This window comes from Mirounga angustirostris, unplaced genomic scaffold (assembly GCF_029215605.1).
Source record: "Mirounga angustirostris isolate CCGP_5_RB_7025 unplaced genomic scaffold, mMirAng1.0.hap1 SCAF_3, whole genome shotgun sequence".
NCBI classification, from domain to species: domain Eukaryota; kingdom Metazoa; phylum Chordata; class Mammalia; order Carnivora; family Phocidae; genus Mirounga; species Mirounga angustirostris.
In genome coordinates, this window is record NW_026991711.1 from 170,449,953 (window position 1) to 170,471,042 (window position 21,090).

Sequence of the window (21,090 nt, forward strand, 5' to 3'; positions counted from 1 at the left end):
ATCTTTTAACAAACAACAGATTTTATGATGACTGCTCACAAAACAGTCCATAAAATCTTATTCCTTGAACTTATGGGGAAATTCAAATGTCATTCCAAATAAATTGACTTAAAATCATTAAGTTAGGGATAATATTACATTTATGTTAATGTTCTCCACTTACACAGTGCTCTTAGTAGACTAAATAAATATCAGTTGAAAAAACAAGGGAATTGAATGGATGGATTGATTTACTTTTTCAAAATAGGCAGAAACCTAGATCTCTTTGCATCTTTTTTTTTTCTCCTTGTAAACCCTCTGCTTTACCAACAGAGATTTTTAGTTTCATTGTTTTCTTTTTTGGCAATAGACTTGAATTTGATGCCAAAATTTTAGCATTTGAAAAAAAAAAATTTAATTCAAATGACTGTCCAAGCAGATTTTCCTAGAAAAGAGAGACTACCTGATTTTCTTGTTCCAGGAGACTCATTCCTACCATTTGTTCCCATTGCTCATCTTAGTAGGTGTTCTTTTAAGATGATACATAAAAAGATGGTTCTAGAACTAGGATGATGAGTATGAAGAAAGTGTTATTATACAAAGTATCAAAAGATTAGTATGTTCGATATTAAAATAATTACATGAGAATTTTTTCATGTTTATTTACAACTTTTAACCCAAGAACCTACCTATAAACTGCGAACATTTGTGTATTTTTTTATTATACCGATTTATGTGCAAAGAGTTACCTTCTACTTAATATAAATAGAGTCTCATACTAGAAATTCCATGGAATCAAGCCAATCCTTACTTGCATTCCTTCATGTGGAGTATATAAACTGGATAACTCTCCTTGCAGAGCAAATGTGATATCACTTGTAGATAATGTGCTGGCCCTCTCACCATAATCTCTGGATACTGTTCCAAAGTCCTAATTTGCTTGGTTCGGCATTTCCACAGTCTTTCCTTATCTTAGCTCTTTTAAAAAAATGTACTTTAGTTATTTTGCTGGTTGCTTCCATATTGCTTCATTCAAAATCCAAAATGGAGTTCAGAAAGGGAACAAATAAAATTATAGCTTAAGTGCAAACTACATTTTTGAGTATCTGCCAGGTAGACATACCCAATCCAGTGTCTCTTCCAGTTCAATGGATTCCCCATTGGACCACCCCTGAAAGTGTCAGTAGTTTTCATGAACCACACAGAACTGTCTCTTAGTTTCCCTTTTACTCTTTACGTTACCAACTGCCTATCAAGTACTGTCATTTATGGAGAAGAAAATGTTGAAGAATGTAAAGGACGTGGGGGTACATAGTCAAAAGTGTAAAACATGACAGATTTGATGTTACACTTGACTAGTATCTTGGCCTCCCCTTCTAATTTTAAAGGCTCTATATTTAAAATAATGGTCATTTCACCATATTAAAATATTTTTTTACAATTCTGTCAATTTATAGCAACACTTAAGAAACTCTGATGTAAAAATATTTGCAATCAGAAATTAAAGTCAGAATATGTGGGGAAAAAAGTAATATAAAGGGAAAGAGCAAAGCAAAATGAAACAAAATGAAAAGACCAAAAAAAAAAAAAAAAAAATCCCTCCAAACATAATTACTAGTTATAACTTTGAGAGAGATTAAGAAATTATGAAAGCTGAGTTGGCTGCCCTTGCTTGTTAGGATAGAAACCGTTGGAAAAAGAAACTGGATTTTCAATCTCAGTTACTATCGTATGTTACAGAAAAGGTTATCCTTTTGTTCTAATGGAAACTTTATTACGATTTCCAAGGGTACTGAGAATGTACACGTCCGTTCCTACAGATAGGAACAGATAGCATGGGTCTTTCAGGGATCTGCATTAAAAAAAAAAAAAAATTGAAAAAAAGAAAAAAAGAGAAAACATTGAGAACTAGCTTGACAGCAGGCAGTATTGCCTTGTTGTATTTGCTGGTCCTTCTCTAGCTGTTCCAATCTCCTGACCAACCCATGCAGAGAAAGGAAGAAACAGTGTGGTTCCTCCTGTCTTTCTCTTTCAGCTCTTCCTCCTCATGTTCAAGTTAGATAAGCACATGACTATCATTGCATCTCTGTATCTTCCACTGGGAAGTGTCAAAACTACTGGCCTTGGGAATAGAAGGAAGACCGTAAGAGAAAGAGAGGCGGCCGGGAAATTGGAGCGGGCATGTCTCTCTCTTAAAGCCACTGCTCAGCTCACACCACGGTATTTCGGTGTCTGTAGGGTGGAGGAGGCAGCCCAGTGCCTGGCTTCAGCGAGAACTCAGAGAGGTATTCCGGATTCTCTGCCACAATAGGCCGGATCCGTCCATTTTGTTTATAAAAATATTTTGTGCTGTACTCCTGCAGGTAGTCTGGGTGCTGAAGGGTGCTCCGAGGTGGCAGGCTGTGGTTCCAGTAGTCAGGGTTGTCGAATGCTTTCTTGGCCTTCTCCGGCACAGACAGTACATTGTTCTTCAGGTACTCGGCATTCCCCAGTGCGTTGGCGAAGGTGTTGAGGTACAGTGGCTCATTCACATACTCATCCTCTGCCTTGGGTGGACCATTGGAAGCGTTGTGATATTCGGGATTATCCAAAGCTTGAAGGTCTCCATTTTTCCTCCGAGAAACAAAAGGGTTTTCCTCCACGGGGTTCAGGTATTCTGATGGAATACAAAAGTATCAGTTAATATCTACTTTCCAGAAAATGTTAATCAGACAAAGGTTATACAGGATGGTTAGCTTCTTTTTCCAGAACAATAAAGCCATGGATTTGTTTTCGTGAATTTTCACAAAAACTATTTTGTTGATTACTTTTGTCATATGAACAAAGAGTAGGTGGGCCAAAACTCTTAATGACTAAACAAGGCAAACTCAGGCCGGAAGCAGAGTTCCTGTCCCCTAGATTGTTCCTTTTTCCTTCTAATTCCATTTGTTTCTGCTACATAGGAGGCCACTGTTTAAAGGCTTCTGTTTTCTAAAAGTCAGTATTTTTTGTTGTTGGAAAATATGACAACGGGGTTGAAAATACGGGGTTAAATAGCTTTTAAATGTGGAGAAATTAGAATTTCTAAAAGGGTACTGGAAAATCAAAAGGTCTATAGCTTAACTCCATGCCAAGACGAATGGATGAAGTGAAGGAATGGCGTTTTTCAGTCTGTGTGTTTTTTGCTGTGATGTCCATATAGGTAAAATGGATTTGATTATACAATGTTTTCCAGAAAGCTTCACACATTAGAAAGAAAACATCCAAAGAGAAGACTCAACTAATAAAATCTGCTAGACATCTAACATGTCACTAAATTGACTTGTGTGACATTACATATGCCTATGAATAAATTGCAATTAGAACATTTACTTCCACTGGCTAACCATAATCACGAAATAGAAACTAGTTTGATCATATGAAATAACTCTTTTGTAGGTTGAAACCAGTCATAATAGTGGCTATTTTGCGTGATTTGATCTAATAAATTACTATAGAATATTGACCGGGGAATTTTTTTAAGAGGTGTTAATCAATGCTGCTCTTCTTAAATTTAATTCCTCCTCTATGTCTATATGTCTATAGACTACATACAGACCTATATTCACACATACAGTAGACCTCTTTTAATGTATACACAGATATGGCACTTTAGCTATTGCTATTTTGGTGTTGGGGCAGGGAAAAGGTACAATTGTTTGTTGAGATGCCACCATTCTGAAACAAACTTTCTGTCCTCTATACTTAGCCTGACAAGTAGAGAAAAATAATCTCATCAAATCAGGGTGATTTGTCCCTTGATATAGGCCTGCTTGATATACTTAAGTATTTAGCATCATGTGCAAGTTAAAGGATAGTAATGACTATCCCACCATCATATATAGGAATGACAGGAGCTTACATCATCCTCACAACAATCCTGTGAGAAAGGAAGTGAAGCTGTATTTTTTTCAGCCTTATAAACAGAAAACCAAGATTAAATGATGTATGAGGGATACAACTAGCGTTGAACTAGAACTCAGATCTAAAACTCCTACTGAGCAGTCTTCTTGTTCTACTGTACTATTTTCATTATTGTCCCTAAAGGAGTAGGGAGAACTTTTCACTTCATAACATGTTGGAATTTGAATGGTTTTCAAAGTGACAGTCATTTTAAGAAAAATGTATGAAAAAAAAATGCTTTTAAGGGAGGCAGAATTTGATTTTCCTTACCAGGTTCCTGAAACTTCTTAACTGAAAGTGTAGGAATGTCTATACTAAAATTCTCTACTCTCCGAGAAGTAGGCTGGAGTACAATAATCTTCTGTAGAAACTTACATTCAGGGACAAAATCAAGGGACGCTCTACAGTGAGTCTATATAGGCTGCCTTGTGTTTTCTCTTAGAAGATTCATGTTACCTTTTCGCAATGCAAGCTACTTATCGATTTCCTGATGCAAACTTGCAGCCTTGCAGTTTTAAGTGGAGAAACAGCTCTATGGTTGAGCTGAGACTCTTCCCAGAGAGTATTGCACTTTCAGGGGGTTATCTGCCAAATCTTCTCAAAACCTACATTTGTGTCACTACTGGGCTACTATCCAATTCTTCCAATACATCTAATTCTTCAGTACAGTAATACCTTTCTATACCTCTAGATAGAGACACTTTAATAGGTTACTTACAATATGTACTTAGGGATCCCTTAGTTGCATTTTATAAAATTAAATATAACCATATATTCAAGGACATAATGGGCCTTCATATGGAGTCTTAAAATAAAGTTTACTTGACCCTGAAGACTCTGAGACACAATAATCAGTTTTTAATAACAATCATCCATCTTCTCCTTTCTGTGATGCTGTTAACGTGGAAGGAAAGTGGCTTTTTCAAAATTGAAATGTCATTTGATTTGGATGTCTAACATTTCTACTACTAACTTCGTAAAGTCATCGCTGAGCTTTGTAGAACCACAAACTGAATATTTTCAAGACATGATGGTACACCTTGAAGTAAATGCAGCATCAGAACTTTAATTTTTGAAATGTGTCATATAAGGAATAATAATCTCCTGTAATGAACAAGATCATCCCAGTGATGCCAAATTTTAAAGAACTGACCAAATCTTTTATTGGTGCCATCAAAATACCAGTCTTTATGATCTCCACAATAAGTTCAATGAAGCCATGGTTCCAAAATCTTGTGATGTGCCACCTCACTCAAATATTCAATAAAGATGGTCCAATAAAGATAAGTTTAGATCAGTGCTTCTCAGGCTTGACTAGGCATACAAGTCACATAGGGATCTTGTTAAAATGCAGATTCCTATTCAGGTGGTGCCTGAGGTTCGGATTTCTAAAAAGCCCCCGGATGGTGTAAATGGTGTGGGTTTGGACAATATGCTACACAGAGCAGCAGCCTAGGCCTCTTCTGGGTCACAGATGTTCCGCAGTCCAGGGGTTTGGCAATTTCCCTTCTACACGGTATTGCTCATTTTGATAGGGAAGTGAAATGCCGAATGACAGTCATTTCTGCACATTCTGTTTGTACCTTGTTTAGGTTTATCTCGCATCGGGGTCATGTAACCTTCTTCGTCCAGCTCTCCTCGTGGGCTCCGTTCCGGGGCAAACACGGTGGGGTCAGCGCTGTACCTCTGGGTACTGCTCTCCTCCTGGACGTGGGGTGCCACTGGCTTGCGTAGGGTGCCGTTACAACAGGAGTCATCAAAAATCTCGGCTGTGGCCCCCTGAGCAACTGGAGCTTCTGGGATCGTGCTGGTCGTGGCTCTGTAGGGCACAGGCACTCCTTGCTCTGTAGTTAGACCCCCATCTCGGTATACAAACTGGTTCTGTCAACAGAGAGACACATTTAGACACAATAAGTTATTATTAGGAATAGCCTTAAAAAAAATAACCAAAAGGATGTGCAACCTTGTCTTTCAGACAAAAGTCAGAGTTTCTTAATTGAGTTTTCCCCCTGAATGGCTGACAAGTTTGAGTTACAACCCCCTAAAATTCCAATTTTTCTTACAAAGTGATCCTGGGGAAAGAATTTGGAAATACCTATTTAAATTTTACTGACCACCTAACATATGACCTAATACAAAATATTTCATGTCATTTTCCCACAGTCGCCCATTTTTGATATACAATTCAAATTTCATGACAAATGGAAATGTTATTAACTGTAGACAGTCGACATTAAGAACAGAAGCACAGTAATGCCATTTGGTTGGTGATATTTCCTTACTGCCGTCTCTTCTGTGGTCACTCTGACTTTGAGTCTCCAAGTACCTAACTAGGGAATCATTACTGAGACTCTGACTTTTTAGCACACAACCTATAATCATGGAAATAATGATAACCTCCTCAACCAGAAGCATAATTTATGAGTCCAGGTAAATCCTTCAGGTAAAAATCAAAAGCTACTGTTGGTGCATGGCATCTCAGTTTTGGATTATCTGCTGAAGTAAAACATATCCACAAAGCCAGCTATACAATCTACAGCAAAGTCTTACTCACTGTTGGCAAAAGCAAAATGAGGAAACTATGGGGAGACAAGAGAGAAGAAACATGATAAGCAAAGGCCAAAAATATGAAAAGATGAAGGTTGATCATGAAATACTTACTCCTGACATGGGGGTGTAGGCAGGAGGTGGGCTGTGTCCAATTTCACTCTAATAGGAAAGAAAAATGGAATGATGGATATAATAAGAGGTATTATGAATGAAAAGAAAAAAAAAAAAAAAGAAAAGAAAAGCCACATGAATTGTATGAACCTAAGGGGAAAACATGCACAACAGTGAAGTTTGCTAAATGGTAAAATTTTATGCACTCTGACTATAAATAAGTTTATTTTTGTGTTTTGAGAATATTAAATATTGTATGAAATATTTTAGTTCAATCCCTGAAAAGAAAAATTACATAGAAAAAGTAAAATTTCAAATGGATTAAAAATGAAGTTGACAATGACTATTTTTCTCATTAACCCTGGGAGAAAGATAAAAATGGTAAATAATTAACTATAGTTTTAAATAAAGAACCATTTCCTTCCTTACAGGTTGTATGGCTGAAATGGCCATATACCACAGCATTGGTTCTCTCTTGTAAAAAGAAACTTACCTAGAAGGAGATAGAAGTGAATTTCAATTTTCCTTGAATAATTTTTACTACCAGGTTACATTTATTTTTCACTATTTCAGCAAAGGGTCAATTTCTTAGCCTTTCCTTTTAAAAAATACATACTGTTTTCTCCTCAGTCTGATTTTTTGTAAGTTAAGAAACAGAAGAAAATCTTGGAAAATTAATTCCAGTCCTGGAAATATGCTTTGCATATATTACTTTCATGTATTTAGAATCAGTTAAAATTAGATTTCAGTTAAAAAAAAAAAGGCATCCGTATTCTTATAGCTTAATACTCCATCCTATGAGCTAAATAAAAGTGGATATAAAAATATGATAAAATATTAAGGACAATATACTTAGAGTAAGTAGAGGGGGTTATATGAGTATCAACACCATTTCTTAATAATATATGTATTTTAAATATATTTCTTGAGAACTTACTATCTATGTGCCAGACACTTTTCTGGACACTGGAGATAATGAATAATGCAGATAAAAACAGTTGATTTTATGAAGCTTGCATTCTCTGCACACATGTATGAAACTTGGCTAAGTATTATTCCAGGCCAGTGTTTTTACAATTTAGAGATTCATAAAACAAACTCTAAGAAGAATATGGTTCCATGGATATTAACTGTTTAATATAAATTAATAGCAACCAGATAACACAATTTCCCATAATTAACTTAGTCTCCTGGGACTAATAACCCTGGGGCCAAGTTCTGAACTCCTACATTAGGTTTACATTTTAACTTTCCTCAAAACTGAGTCATTTACATGATGGGATAGAAACTATTGATCTCTTTCCTTCTCTAATAACTAAGAACGTCTTGAAGATCATGACATGGAAAATTAGAGATACATTTAATATGCTAAGCATAGAAGGTAGTATTGTCCAGTAGACACATTGTTTTATGATTTGTTAGATCTTTGAGCTCCAGGCCCAGTTACAAATGATGTCGTCAATCGTGAAACATCTCAGATCATCATTTTTATTCTTGGCCTCTCACTCTTTATATCTTAGTGAAGACAAAGTAAGAAGGCGTATATAAATGAACTTTGTAAGCTCTGCACACTATAAAAATGTAAAGGATATATAAAATTTAAATATTCACATTTGCTAAATCAAATTATTAAAGTCAAGCAATCAAAATGCCAAAGCTACTCATCAAAGAGGCATTGAAAAGTGCTTCCCTCTTCTCCATATCACCTTCAGTATAGGTATATTTTATTATTTTTTAGAAAGATATGAAATTAAATACATTTTTTTTCATAAAATCTGAGGGGAATTTGCTGTATAGTCCAGTGAGATGTAAAATAGAGGGATGGTATGGGAAATATGACAAGTGCCTGGTGGAACTTGATCATATTATAAACCTTGGCCTTACCCTATCATTAAACCCTGATTATTGAGCAAGCATTTAACAAATATTTATTAAACCTCTCCAATGAAAGCACAGGAACTGTGAGATGCTGGAGATACCATGAGACACTAGGAGAGACGTGACCACTGGCCTTTTGCAATTTATACTGAACGATCAAATATTACCTGAGATTATTAGAAGAAAAAGCAAGAGTAAGATGAAGCTGCGGTGAATTTATTTGAATTCTATGATTACATATTAGAAGACAAGTATTCCAAAATATTAGTAATTACTGCTGTTCCTTTGACCTCTTACTTCACAACAGTTGCCGTACTGGGTCATGTTTGACTAGATTCACAGTTCAGAGAACAGCACGGATGGCTATGGCTCTACATTTTATATTTTATAAAACTTGAGGGAGAAGTGATCAAAGGAATAACTCGCAAGTCATTCTTCATCAGGAAATACTTTATTGTATATATTCATTATCTGGGCTAGGCTGTCTGCAATTATAAAAACGTTGTGTTAAAAATAACTAGACCTCTTGAAGAGAGGCCATGCCATATTAGAATGCAGGCGCTCTCCCTGTTTTGACAAGTCTTTCCATCAGCAACCTGCCAAATCTGGATCTGGACATACTGCCAGATACCATCACAGTAATAGGAGTGTCTTCATGTTTTTCCTAGTTTTCTGCATTAAAATGGAAAAAAAAAATACTAAGCAAAGTCCCTTTAGAACTCATTGTTTTTGGGGTTACTGGCTGCTTTTTATTTTTTTGTTTCCTTTTTTTTTTTAATTTGCTTTTTTTTTTTTTCTGTTTTCCATGATAAAAAGTACCTCATTCATTTCCCCCTGGAAGGGCAATGTAGCTACAAGGGAACATCTGTGAGGCCAATTAGCGGGGCTGGAAATGTGATATAATTGTTGTTTAAATATATTTAAATTACATGTTAATCACTATGTCATAATTTATAGGCTTTGAAAATAACTTTTTGTACTTGAGAGCCAAGCCAGATTTTACTTGTTTTTGCTGTTTTTAGTTTGTAGCAAGCTCTTCTCATTCGCCGCCCCGCTCCCTCCCCGCCGCCCCAATTTCCCACACTTGAAGAGCTGAACTTTTAATATCAGAATGACAGCTGCAAGTAAATTGGTTGAGTAAAAATTAAGATCCCCACAGTCAGAACACGCTGGAGTGACCTTAAAGTTCTGAGCAGAACAAAGCAGTGCTCTCAGTTAAAAGGCTTTTGTTTTTTTCATTGTGCCATTTTCTGCTGTCCATCAAAGCCCAGCTTTGCGGATCTTCGGGAAGTACTGGGTGCATCTGTTCAATTAGCTGGGGAGGGGATTTATGGTCAGCAGGGCAGAGATAGAAAGAGGTGGGTTATAAACTGGCAGGTGATAGGGAATTTGTTTCTGGTGGGGGGATTTGTAAGGGTGATGGAGTCAAGTTTAATTTTGTGGCCCTTTCACTGGGACATTGTATGATTAATTTAGACTCAAATGCCCGAGGTTATAGAGAAGGCAAATATCAGCAAATATATCAAATATGGTGTTAAATGCACTTTACATACATCATGTTCCGAAATTTGCATTTCAGTTGAATGATAAAAATATGAAGCTGTCTTATTATATGCACTGTATTTCTCATATCTATTGTTTTAATTAAAACATTATATTGTTTAATATTGCTCCTGGGAAATTTTAAATTGTTAACCAGATGGGTTTTGTCTTTTAATATTTTTTTTAATATCAGACAAATCTATGTTCTTAGGAAACAAAAATACATACTTAATGCCTAACCTCTATCTAAATTAAACATGCACTTAATGAGAGAGAGGTTTTTTATCTTCAGATAATTGTACCTATCAATATTACCTATAGGTAGAGTATTTCTTGACCCTAGAAACTTTAATCCTATAGGGTCAAGAAATACTCTAAATCCTTTTAACTAAAACACAATGTATCTCTGTAAGATGTTACTAATCCATCTGCACTAATTTATTACCTAAACACATGTAACTATTAAGGGTTCTCAACTTTTTATCCTCCCTGGCATGTATTCTTAACACTCTGATGGGCCTTTTCACATTTTTACAGGTCAGGTAGCAGACAGATAAAATATTTTTGGCATTACGTCCAATTCCTGATGCATGGCTATAACTTACATATTTTTTCACAACCAAGTTCAACATATCAATGTTTGAGACACCTAGATTTAGAATCTCCATTTTTCATAAAGCAGCCAGGAGAAAGCAGTGTGTCCACGTACGAAAAACCAGCAAGAACCAGGAGAAACCCTATTGAATCTAGGCAGTTGGCTCACACATTTGCACGCACGCACACATATAATTTGTATATACAAATTACACAAAACATCTTTTGTCTATTTATGCATGTGTTTATTTATTAATGCACTCTCCATCTACTTGTTTGATTATGTGGAATGCTGCTTTTTGAGTCAAGAACTACAAACTTCCAATTATAAAATAAAGTCATGAGGATGTAATGTACAGCCTCGAGAACATAGTCGATAACATTGTCTTAACTTTGTAAGGTGACAGATGGTAACTACACTTATTGTGGTGGTCATTTTGCAATGTATACAAATGTTGAATCACTATATTGTACACCTGAAAATAATATATATTTTATGTCAATTATACCTCAATAAAATATGGATATTGTTATAGATATTGTAAAAAAGGCATATGTTTCTTTGATAATCAAGAAGAAAAGCGATTGGGAACCCCATGAGAAATATAAAACTACATTCCAAATTTAAGAATCAAACATAAAGCAAACTTAAATATAGGATAATTTGGACTCTTTAGTGAAGAAGAAGCAAAAAAGAATCACACTGAAAAACAATTAAAAAAATAGAAAAATAAACTTTTTTACTCTATCACACACAAAATAAATTAGTAATGATTAACAATAAATAAAAATATATAAAATTATATAATAGTATTTTAAATACATCAACAAATAGTTAATAATAAGCCTGTGATTCAGTTGAAGGAATATTAACTTGGGCTCTCATCCTTTGTTCATTCCTTTTTCATTAACCCTAGAACATCTTATCTCTCTCATATGTCTCATTTACTCTATTACTGAAAATAATTTTTAATGAAGGGAAGCTATGAATGGTATCAGTAAAGACGAATAGGAGTCAATTCAGAATTTACAAATTGTAGAGGGTGCCTTTTATAAACATTAATAACTCTACTTTCCTAACTCAGTTCTTGAAGTCCAACTAATTATAATGTCTATTCTGTTTCATAGAAAAATATATGACTACTCTTAGGCAAACTGAGAAATAGGAAGTGAGACTAACATGTATCATGTACCTACCATATGTCAGAGACTATCTTAGGTTTTATTTATTCTTATAATCTTTCAAGGTATGTATCATCACTAAAAATCATGACTTGCATTTCACAGATGAGAAAACTGAGGACAAGGAAGTTAAAAGTTCCTCCCGTTGGGGCGCCTGGGTGGCTCAGTTGGTTAAGCATCTGCCTTTGGCTCAGGTCATAATCCTGGAGTCCTGGGATTGAGTCCCCCATCAGGCTCCCTGCTCAGCAGGGAGTCTGCTTCTCCCTCTGACCCTCCCCCTTCTTGTGATCTCTCGCTCTCATTCTCTCTCTCTCAAATAAATAAATAAAAATCTTTAAAAAAAAAAGTACCTCCCATGTACACATAGCCATTAGTGGCTATCTGAATCTATTACTCTTTATCATGCATGCCACCTGTAGATTTTGACTTTAGCATTTCTTTTCTCTCTTATCTGTACCCTCTCTCTGCCCCTGCATAGTGCCTCAACTCTTCTCTCAAATGAATTCTCACGATTTTTTTTCTTGTGAAAAATTAATTTCAAGGAGGACTTTAACTCACTACCCTTAGCTATAAAATACTAGTAATGCTTTACAGTATCACCTCTCCCAGCTTATTTGCATTTTAACTAACTACAAGGACTTGAGCTGAAAAGGAAACCATAAGTAGAATGTTAAGAGCTAATAGAGGAGATGAGGGATCGATCCATAGATAGAGAGATCCAAAGATTTTCCATGACAGCACTCTTGCTTATGGATTTATTGTTCCTACCCCAGGGCTTAGTCAATAAATTCCTCTTCCTGCTTGACTAAGGGCAAGTACACTATTTTATCGCCAAGCAACAATTCTTATACCCTTTCCAAATATCAGTAGAACAAGAGGATATTCCCCTTTAAAATACTCATGGCTAGATGAGTCCATAAAATGAAGCTGAAAATTCCTCATTTTGTACCTTTTGGCTTTTTTTTTTTTTAAATATTTTATTTATTTATTTGACAGAGAGAGACAAAGCGAGAGAAGCAACACAAGCAGGGGGAGTGGGAGAGGGAGAAGCAGGCTTCCCGCTGAGCAGGGAGCCCGATGCGGGGCTCGATGCGGGGCTCGATGCGGGGCTCGATGCGGGGCTCGATCCCAGGACCCTGGGATCACGACCCGAGCCGAAGGCAGACGCTTAATAACTGAGCCACCCAGGCGCCCCTACCTTTTGGTTTTAAATCTGCTGGTGTTACGTGAAGTCGAAGGGCATTATTAGCACAGTCAAAAAATAAAGGGTATAAAGAAGCATGATTTTGCATTGGTGCCAACATTCCTTAGCTTCATTCAAGATAATCAATAAGAATTTTGTCACCCTTCCTGAGATTAGTAATCACACAGCATTTATATCTCTTCATCCTGGTGCATATTCTATATGTCTTTTGTTGGTTGGTTGTTTGGTTTCTGGCAGTTTTCTTTTGTATGTTTATATTTCTTTTCAGTTGTTGTATTTAAACTTTTTTTGTAGTTATCACCTAGCTTCTAGTTAACATATGCTGCTAGAAATCTAAAGAGGAGAACTTCTAGGAGGTTTCTTAAAGACCTCTCACTAGTTCGTTTCAGTTAGAAAAAGCATGGTCATTTTTCTTATTTTTTTTAACCTATCCTTAAGAACGTTTGATTCAATTGCAGCATCTTCGTTTAAAAGTAAAAATGAAATCATTAAGTCTTTATTATGTCCAAATTCTTGGGAAATCTAAATCTTAAAGTGAATCCTAAAATTGCCTCTCTGCTTGAGTGTTTTTTATCCCAACATCACGAAGATTATTTAATGAAGACTTCTTAGTACATGAGCGATGACTTGAGGCCAGGAAAATTCTGAAGACAGCAATTCCATAGATCTGGAACAAGTAGTCACCTGCAGTCCTTCTACCTGTAGGGTTGTTTTCTTGAACTTTTTGCCACTAAGCCATGTGACCTTTAACAAATTCCTTGATCTATTGGGCCCTCGGTTTATTTATCTTTGAAAAGAGAAGTCAGACTATGGAACGGGCAGTGGGAAAAATCACTTTTTTTTTTTTTAAAGATTTTATTTATTTATTTGAGAGAGAGAATGAGATAGAGAGAGAGCATGAGAGGGGGGAGGGTCAGAGGGAGAAGCAGGCTCCCCGCCGAGCAGGGAGCCCGATGCGGGACTCGATCCCAGGACTCCAGGATCATGACCCGAGCCGAAGGCAGTCGCTTAACCAACTGAGCCACCCAGGCGCCTGGGAAAAATCACTTTTAACTGTCGAATTATTTGTACGTAAAATGAATATTCTGCCTAATGACATTATTCTGGAATTTGAAATGCTAAACCTTGGCCTAGGTATAGTATGCTTCCTTTTGTATTATTAATAAAGACTTAATATCACAATTTTAGGCTTTGTGTGTGCATGTGCCAATGCATTCATATACACACTAAGAAAATTAATAGCTTGAAACAAAATAATAGGCTTATTTAACCCACTCAAAATGAACCTTTTTTTTTTTTTTAACAGACTGTCAGATCATTTGTGGCTTGTTTTTGTTTTGTTTTTACTATTTTTCACCTGTGCATATTGTTTATCAACTAAATGAATCTTGTTCACTAAAACACTATGTGTAAGAATTCTATTTAGAAATATTTCTCTAGTGGTTGTTTGGAGTTATTTTTATCTACTTGCTAATAATAAGGCAATAGTAAAATATTGTATAGTTCAACGTCCTCCTTAGCAGTAACCCAAGCTTGGGAAATTTTATTATATATTAAAAATAGCAATAACAGTATTTAGAGCAATCTCTGTGTGAGAATGTAAAGAATATGAAGGACATAGTTGTGTCTTGAGAGATGGAAAGCAGTATGATGGGAAATAGAATTGTAAATTTTATAAATCTAGTTTTGGCATGTAGATTTTATTCAGTGTCTTCATGATAGGTGTTGACAATAAGCAAACAATTTAACATAATACAGATAAGGCTTACAGTGTTCACATCATTTCAGCATGGACCAGGTTGGAGATATCTTCAGTTACACTAGTTTATGCAAAGTGTTTACCAGATAAAAAGTGAATTTGTAACAATGGTTGATTCATCCAACCACTGCTCTTTAAGCTACCAGGTGGCACAGCTGTTGCTGTAAGTAAAAAGATTTCTCACAGTCCACCTGGAATTAGGACAGCTGGTTCATGAGAGCTGATCTGAATAATGTACTGTGGATACTCGGGTACAGCAACTGACAGAGCAAACAGCACATGGCTGTCCCATCAGCCCAGAGCAAACACCAGTTACATTTCACAGAAACAGGATGGTATTTACAACTGATCTGAGCCAAAATGAATATTAGATTGAAGGTAGCACCCCAAGAGAAAAAAGCTCTCCCCAAGAGTTACTTGTTGACTATAGTCTAAGCAGTTGTACCATTTTCAAAAGCCCCCAAATTTGATTTTGCTGCATATAAAAAGGAAGAAGGAAATATACAAAGAATTCGTGTACCTATTTGTGAACCACTTAGGAATTTCAAAAAATAAAAAAATAAAAAAAAAATGGCCAATACTTCTTAGTTTCCCATTTACACTCTTTGCTGCCAAAGTCAACTTAAATTAGCCAGGACCATGGTCATAATCATTTCCTGTTAAATTCTAAAATGGCTGACACTTCAATTTAAAAAAAAAAAAATATGAAGGAGGCAAAATATAAAATAGACTCGAAATAAGAGAATCTAACTTAAATCTGACATGGATTCCAAAGATCACCCAATCACCACACACTCTATTTTCAGCTATGGTAACAGAGATGATTTCCTCAAAGTCACACAGCTAATTACTAGCAAGCCAAAATCAATAGCCCTAATTAGAAAAAATATGTTTATGGTTTATAATGGGGAGAAAAAAGATCTACTTGATGTCCTTAGAATATGTTTGCCTAAGACAGGGGCAACATAGTAAAACTGTAAAGCAGGTGAGGTCTGATCTCAATGTTTCCTCACCAAGCTTGCCTTCTTAGTTTCTGGCCCAGGTTTATTTACTCCCCACTAACAGACTCCAGAGTTCACTGATTCCTGCCCTGGTTCTATTGGAAATACGACTATATCTATATCCTCCTTGCAAAGATGTACCATTCTGACGCAGTAACTCACACCCTATGTTTAACTATTGATCCAAAAAAATTATTAAGAACTTATCATGTACCCCATATGAATGATTTATCACTGTATTCTAGTTGTTTATTTACTTCATTAGTATGCCTTCTTCCATAGACTATAAGCTTATTCAGAAGAGGACTTACTCTAATAGTCACCATATCCTCAATGCCTAACACAGGACAGGGACATGGACATGGCGAAATTTTCAGTAAAAGGTATATTGGATCAAAGGATGGATGGATAGATAGAACAGTATATGAAACCCAAAGAGTGGCTCTATTAATGAGAATCTCAGGGACCCCAGCTAGCCAGCCAGCAAGATATGTTTTAAAGGATATGCTTTTAGCATTCCTGGAATTATATATTATACACATCTTAGCCTATAGATACTGATGGTGAGTCTTAAATTGACATTGAACCCCAATACAGTAATCTGAATATTATCTCTCATCTAGAACACTCACTCTTCTTATCAATGATTACTCTTTCTGGAGGCATTGTTTGAAATCTTAATTCTTATGGAAAAAAAAAAAGTCTTCTTATAGTGAGTAGTTCCAAATGTAACACACATTTCCCATGTAGTTATAAAACTTCAAGATTCTATCACTAGTATGACAACAACCTCTTGAGACATCTTTGTATTTCCTAATGCTTTGGAGGTCTAGCAAACTCAGGCTTTAGCTTTATCCCTGAAGATATAAATTGTTAACTAAGAACACTAGGAAAGACAGACTCAAGGATAAATTGCCATCAGGCAGATGGAAAATGCAGTTTTGGCTCATCAGGTCAAACAGAAATCCTGACCAGTATGCGTTTTTAAGTGGTACATACCGCCTACCTGGATTTCTACACTGGTGCAAAACGCAGACACCGGAAGGGAAGGACCACTTTAAATTTTTCAAAAGGCATTTTTAGGATAATTATGGTTGAATAGTATAGAAAATCAAAGTTACAAGTGAATGACACTCTAAATCAAAATTACAGAGTGGGTGTCTCACAAAGGGAAGAAGGTGCAGGAGGAGAGCCCTTGAAAAGGAAACACTGCCATTCTACCACGCTGCTGCCCTAGGTAAGTTTTCTTCAGAGCTCAGTGTCCTCCTCTGTAAAAGGGGAACGATAATGTCTGTCCTGCCTGCTTGATGAGTCTTACAAGTTTGTGTTCATGTTAAGTATCTTTGAATAAAATAATGTCATATACACGTGTGACATGGTATTTTTTTCTAGTCAATTAAAGAAAATACAGCGGAGGGGCGCCTGGGTGGCTCAGTCATTAAGCGTCTGCCTTCAGCTCAGGTCATGATCCCAGGGTCCTGGGATCGAGTCCCACATCGGGCTCCCTGCTCTGTAGGAAGCCTGCTTCTCCCTCTGCCACTCCCCCTGCTTGTGTTCCCTCTCTCACTATGTCTCTCTCTGTCAAATAAATAAAATCTTTAAAAAAAAAAAAAAAAAGAAAGAAAATACAGCGGACTTTGTCCAAGTATCACTCACAGAAGACCACATTAAATGCTGCAAATCAAATAAGCACATGTTTCTTAGCAGGATAAGAGTCCTCATGCAGCTACAGATTTCTCTGTGTGCCAAGAGGCTATTTTGCAAATTTGGAATCACATATTTCGTTGGAAACAACTGTCAAAAATGATTAGTGTTATTGATGTAAATAAAATAGTGGGAGATAATCGACAGGTTTCCCTTGAATGCATATGGGTTAATACACCATTCAAAGCCATTGTAAAATATTCCTTTGAAAATTAAGAATAATGGTATGTTTTTCTTGGTGCACCAGTAAATCCAAGCAAGACCCCACAGAACGCTCTCACACCACTTAGTCACAGAAAGGTGCATATTCTATGTCCAAAGATAAATTCTTTAACCCACTAAAATAAATTAACTGAGTTACCTAATAGTAGAGATTATGATAAACTGAAATAAAATCTTCATTACTTTTGTTTTCTTTAGATGATGGGGGTGAGAAAGTCAATGAAACACAAACATTAGAAATGCACATCTCGGCAGAGTATGTGTTGGACTTGATTTTCTTGAGTCACTTCTAGTGAACACTTGAACGCATCCAGACAGACTCCTAATAAGATATGTCTCAGAATTCATGCTGAGGCATTGTCAACAGGCCAAGGAGAAGTCCTCAGTGCTGAACGTGTGCTTAGGTTGATTTTTTTCTTCTCTGTGATTGTTGATCTTTTCAGGGAAAGCTAGCACATTAAGGGAGGCACATGGTAATGCAGGAAATGTTTGAACTCTCAGACTCTGGTGGAGAGAGAATTCTTGTGTGTCACCTCTTTAATACATTAAGCATTTTATAGATTTTAAAAGCATACCTAACATCTTTAAGAAAGATACATCTCGGAAAGAAAGTAGCTAAGTTACAGAAAAGTGCTTAGATTTACAATCTGAAATAATTTGATAGATGACTTGGGAGTTGGGAAAAATAAAATAGATTGAACTCTCGCACATATTACATACCCTGGGCTTTCTCCCAAGGACTACCAAACAAACCAAAAAAGTACTAGACAGATATGAAAAGACCCTAGTATTTTTCCCCAGGTCGCTTTGTCCTTTATTACACCAGCACAATTATTATTTATCATATCGAAAGGAAGATAATAAGCTAATGTGTAGCTATGTTTTGACAAAAGAAAGTATTAATGCTCGATCTTACAAATATAATCACAAAGGAGAGGAAGGTTGCCTTTCTTGCTGTAAATCTTAAATGGTAGGCACCCCAGGCTCTCTTAGGAAACTTTACTGTTTTTATTACTTATAAATATATCTAAGAGTTTTAGAAGCTGTTTCTAATTCATCTGCATCATCTTTTAGGATAACAACCTCTTGAAATATAATGAGCAACCAGTTCTGTTAATATCTCATCTCTCTTATTTGTTCCAAATTTACTTATCTGAGTATTAAAAAGATAGCTAGTAAAAGCTTAGATTTTGCCAAAAACAGTAAGTGAGAAGAGGACATTTTGATCACTCCTAGGACTGATCTCTCAAATTATTATTGAAAGGTAGGTAACCAAAAGCTCAGGAGGGAGCAATTCAAAGTAATATTAGCACTCTGACAGAACTTCTAGGATTTTCATCCAGCCCGTTACCATACAAAAGCATGTTGGGTGTCAATTATGCAGGAGGAGAAGATACTTCCAAGAGAGCTTGACACAAGCCCAGGTTGTGAATTATTTGCTTTGAAATACCTTCATATTCTCCTGCTTATAAATTCTGGTGAAGAGAAAAGCAAAATAAAGTAACAAGCTCATCCTAAGCATATGGTCAGGTGAACATTCATAAAATGTTTATCAGCCCACAAATAAAATTTTTAAAAATGCTGGACCATCCTCCTCCAGAAGGGAGGAAAGAAGCACAATAAATAAAGGGTTTGTTGTTTTTATATTAAATTTTCAGGGCCAACACTATCCATCTTGAGTTTCTAAATACCAGAAGCCCCAAAGGAAGCTTTCACTAATGTGCTATTTAAGCCAAGAATACATTCGTTCCTGGCGGCCATTACTCTTGCCTGTTTTCTCACCTCTGCCCAGAGTGAATCTACTTTAAAGCGATAAAGCTTAGAATTTTAGGCTCGTCAATTGTATAGCCCCTTCCAAAGCCTGGGAAAGAGCCCGTCATAGGTTCACATGGTTTTGGAATTTGGTAAATTTTGAAAAAGTAAGATTTTTACTTTTGTATTCTTTTTCTTAAAGAGGCTCCACCCCTACTTCCAATGATGTGTCTGGCTCCACATAATCTTGATCCATCCATGCTTTACCCTCACTTTTCTGAGAATGTTTCCTAAGTTTATTCTTTATCAGAAATCTGGCATTCATGAGGTGCCTGGGTGTCTCAGTCGGTTAAGCAACCAACTCGTGATTTCGGCTCAGGTCATTATCTCATGGATCCTTAGATCAAGCCCTGCATTGGGCTCCATGCTCAGCATGGAGTCTGCTTGGGACTCTCTCCCTCTCCCTCTCCTCCTGTCCCCCACCCCTGCTCGCACACTTACACACGCATGCCTGTGCTTTCTCTCTCTCTCTCTCTAATAAATAAATAAAATCTTAAAAAAAAAAAAGGAAAAGAAATCTGACATTTATGAGCAGTCATCCTGCATATCCAGAAGGCTTCCTTGGAATATCCTTTCTAGCAAAGAATGCTCATTCCCTGATTGAACTCAGGCATCAGAGCCTGGGTTAATATGCTGTAAGCTTCCAGATCATAGGTCTTCAAAATTCATTCAAACCCCTCCTCTTTTTGAGGTTCATACTAAATGATTATTCCACAGGTCCTTATCCTTGTGATTATCTATTGTCTTTGCAGGCACTTTCCAACACCCAGATTGTTCATTGGTATCATTCCAATTGCTCCGTGATATCTGACTCACTTAATCCCTTTCACCATGAATGGCATGGTATATCTAAGTTTCTGAGCTTCCTCCTTGCCTAAGACCTCTACCTCACTTTACCACATGGCTATATAATAACAACAGGAAAAACTCGCATTATAGAATTTTTAAAAATATCCTTTTCTCTGACCATAGCCTTCTATTCATTCACTTTGGTGATCCCCTTTCTCTGATTCAATCAGATCTTCTGCCTTTTTTGTGTGCTCTTCAGTTAACTGCTTGACACTTTATTTTACCAGCATGAGCTTTGAAGTAAGCTAGATACTGGTTTGAATTCTGTGTACTTACTAGCTCTGTCACAAGCTACTCAACCTCTCTGAGTCCCAGTTTCCTTAGCCCAAATGGGGGAAAGAATGCCCCTTCTCTTGTTAGCATTCTTTTTTTTATATGAATGTATATAAAGAAAGAACTAATATAACATTCAGTTCATAGTAAGTATACAATTATCCACAATCATGTAGATAATAGATGATAGATTCATTTCATTTATTTTTTAAAGATTTTATTTATTTATTTGAGAGAGAGAGTGAGAGAGAGAACGAGAGTGGAGTGAGGGACAGAGGGAGAAGCAGACTCCCTGCTGGGTAGGGAGCCTGATGCGGGGCTAGGTCCTGGGATTCCAGGATCATGATCTGAGCCGAAGCAAGCTGCTTAACTGTCTGAGCCACCCAGGCACCCCAATTGTACCAATGGTTAATTACCTCATTTACCCTCAGTATAACCTTTAGCGTCTTCAGTTTTCGTATTATTTTGGTGCAGCTACCTACAAATTCTCAATTCTTGATATTTCAAAC

The 21,090-nt window shown here is 36.4% G+C and overlaps 1 protein-coding gene across 1 annotated transcript in view; it reads right to left on the reverse strand.

Moving 5' to 3' along the window:
• Nucleotides 1–722: 722 nt before the first annotated feature.
• The window catches only part of ERBB4 (erb-b2 receptor tyrosine kinase 4), a 49,091-nt gene continuing 28,723 nt past the window's right edge, over nt 723–21,090 (reverse strand). The window contains exons 7-9 of the mRNA XM_064585839.1: nt 6,562–6,609; nt 5,484–5,781; nt 723–2,635 (exon numbers count right to left, since the gene is read on the reverse strand). Coding sequence (XP_064441909.1) covers nt 2,190–2,635; nt 5,484–5,781; nt 6,562–6,609 — 792 coding nt within the window. The 3' untranslated portion in view covers nt 723–2,189. The remainder of the gene's footprint in view (nt 2,636–5,483; nt 5,782–6,561; nt 6,610–21,090) is intronic.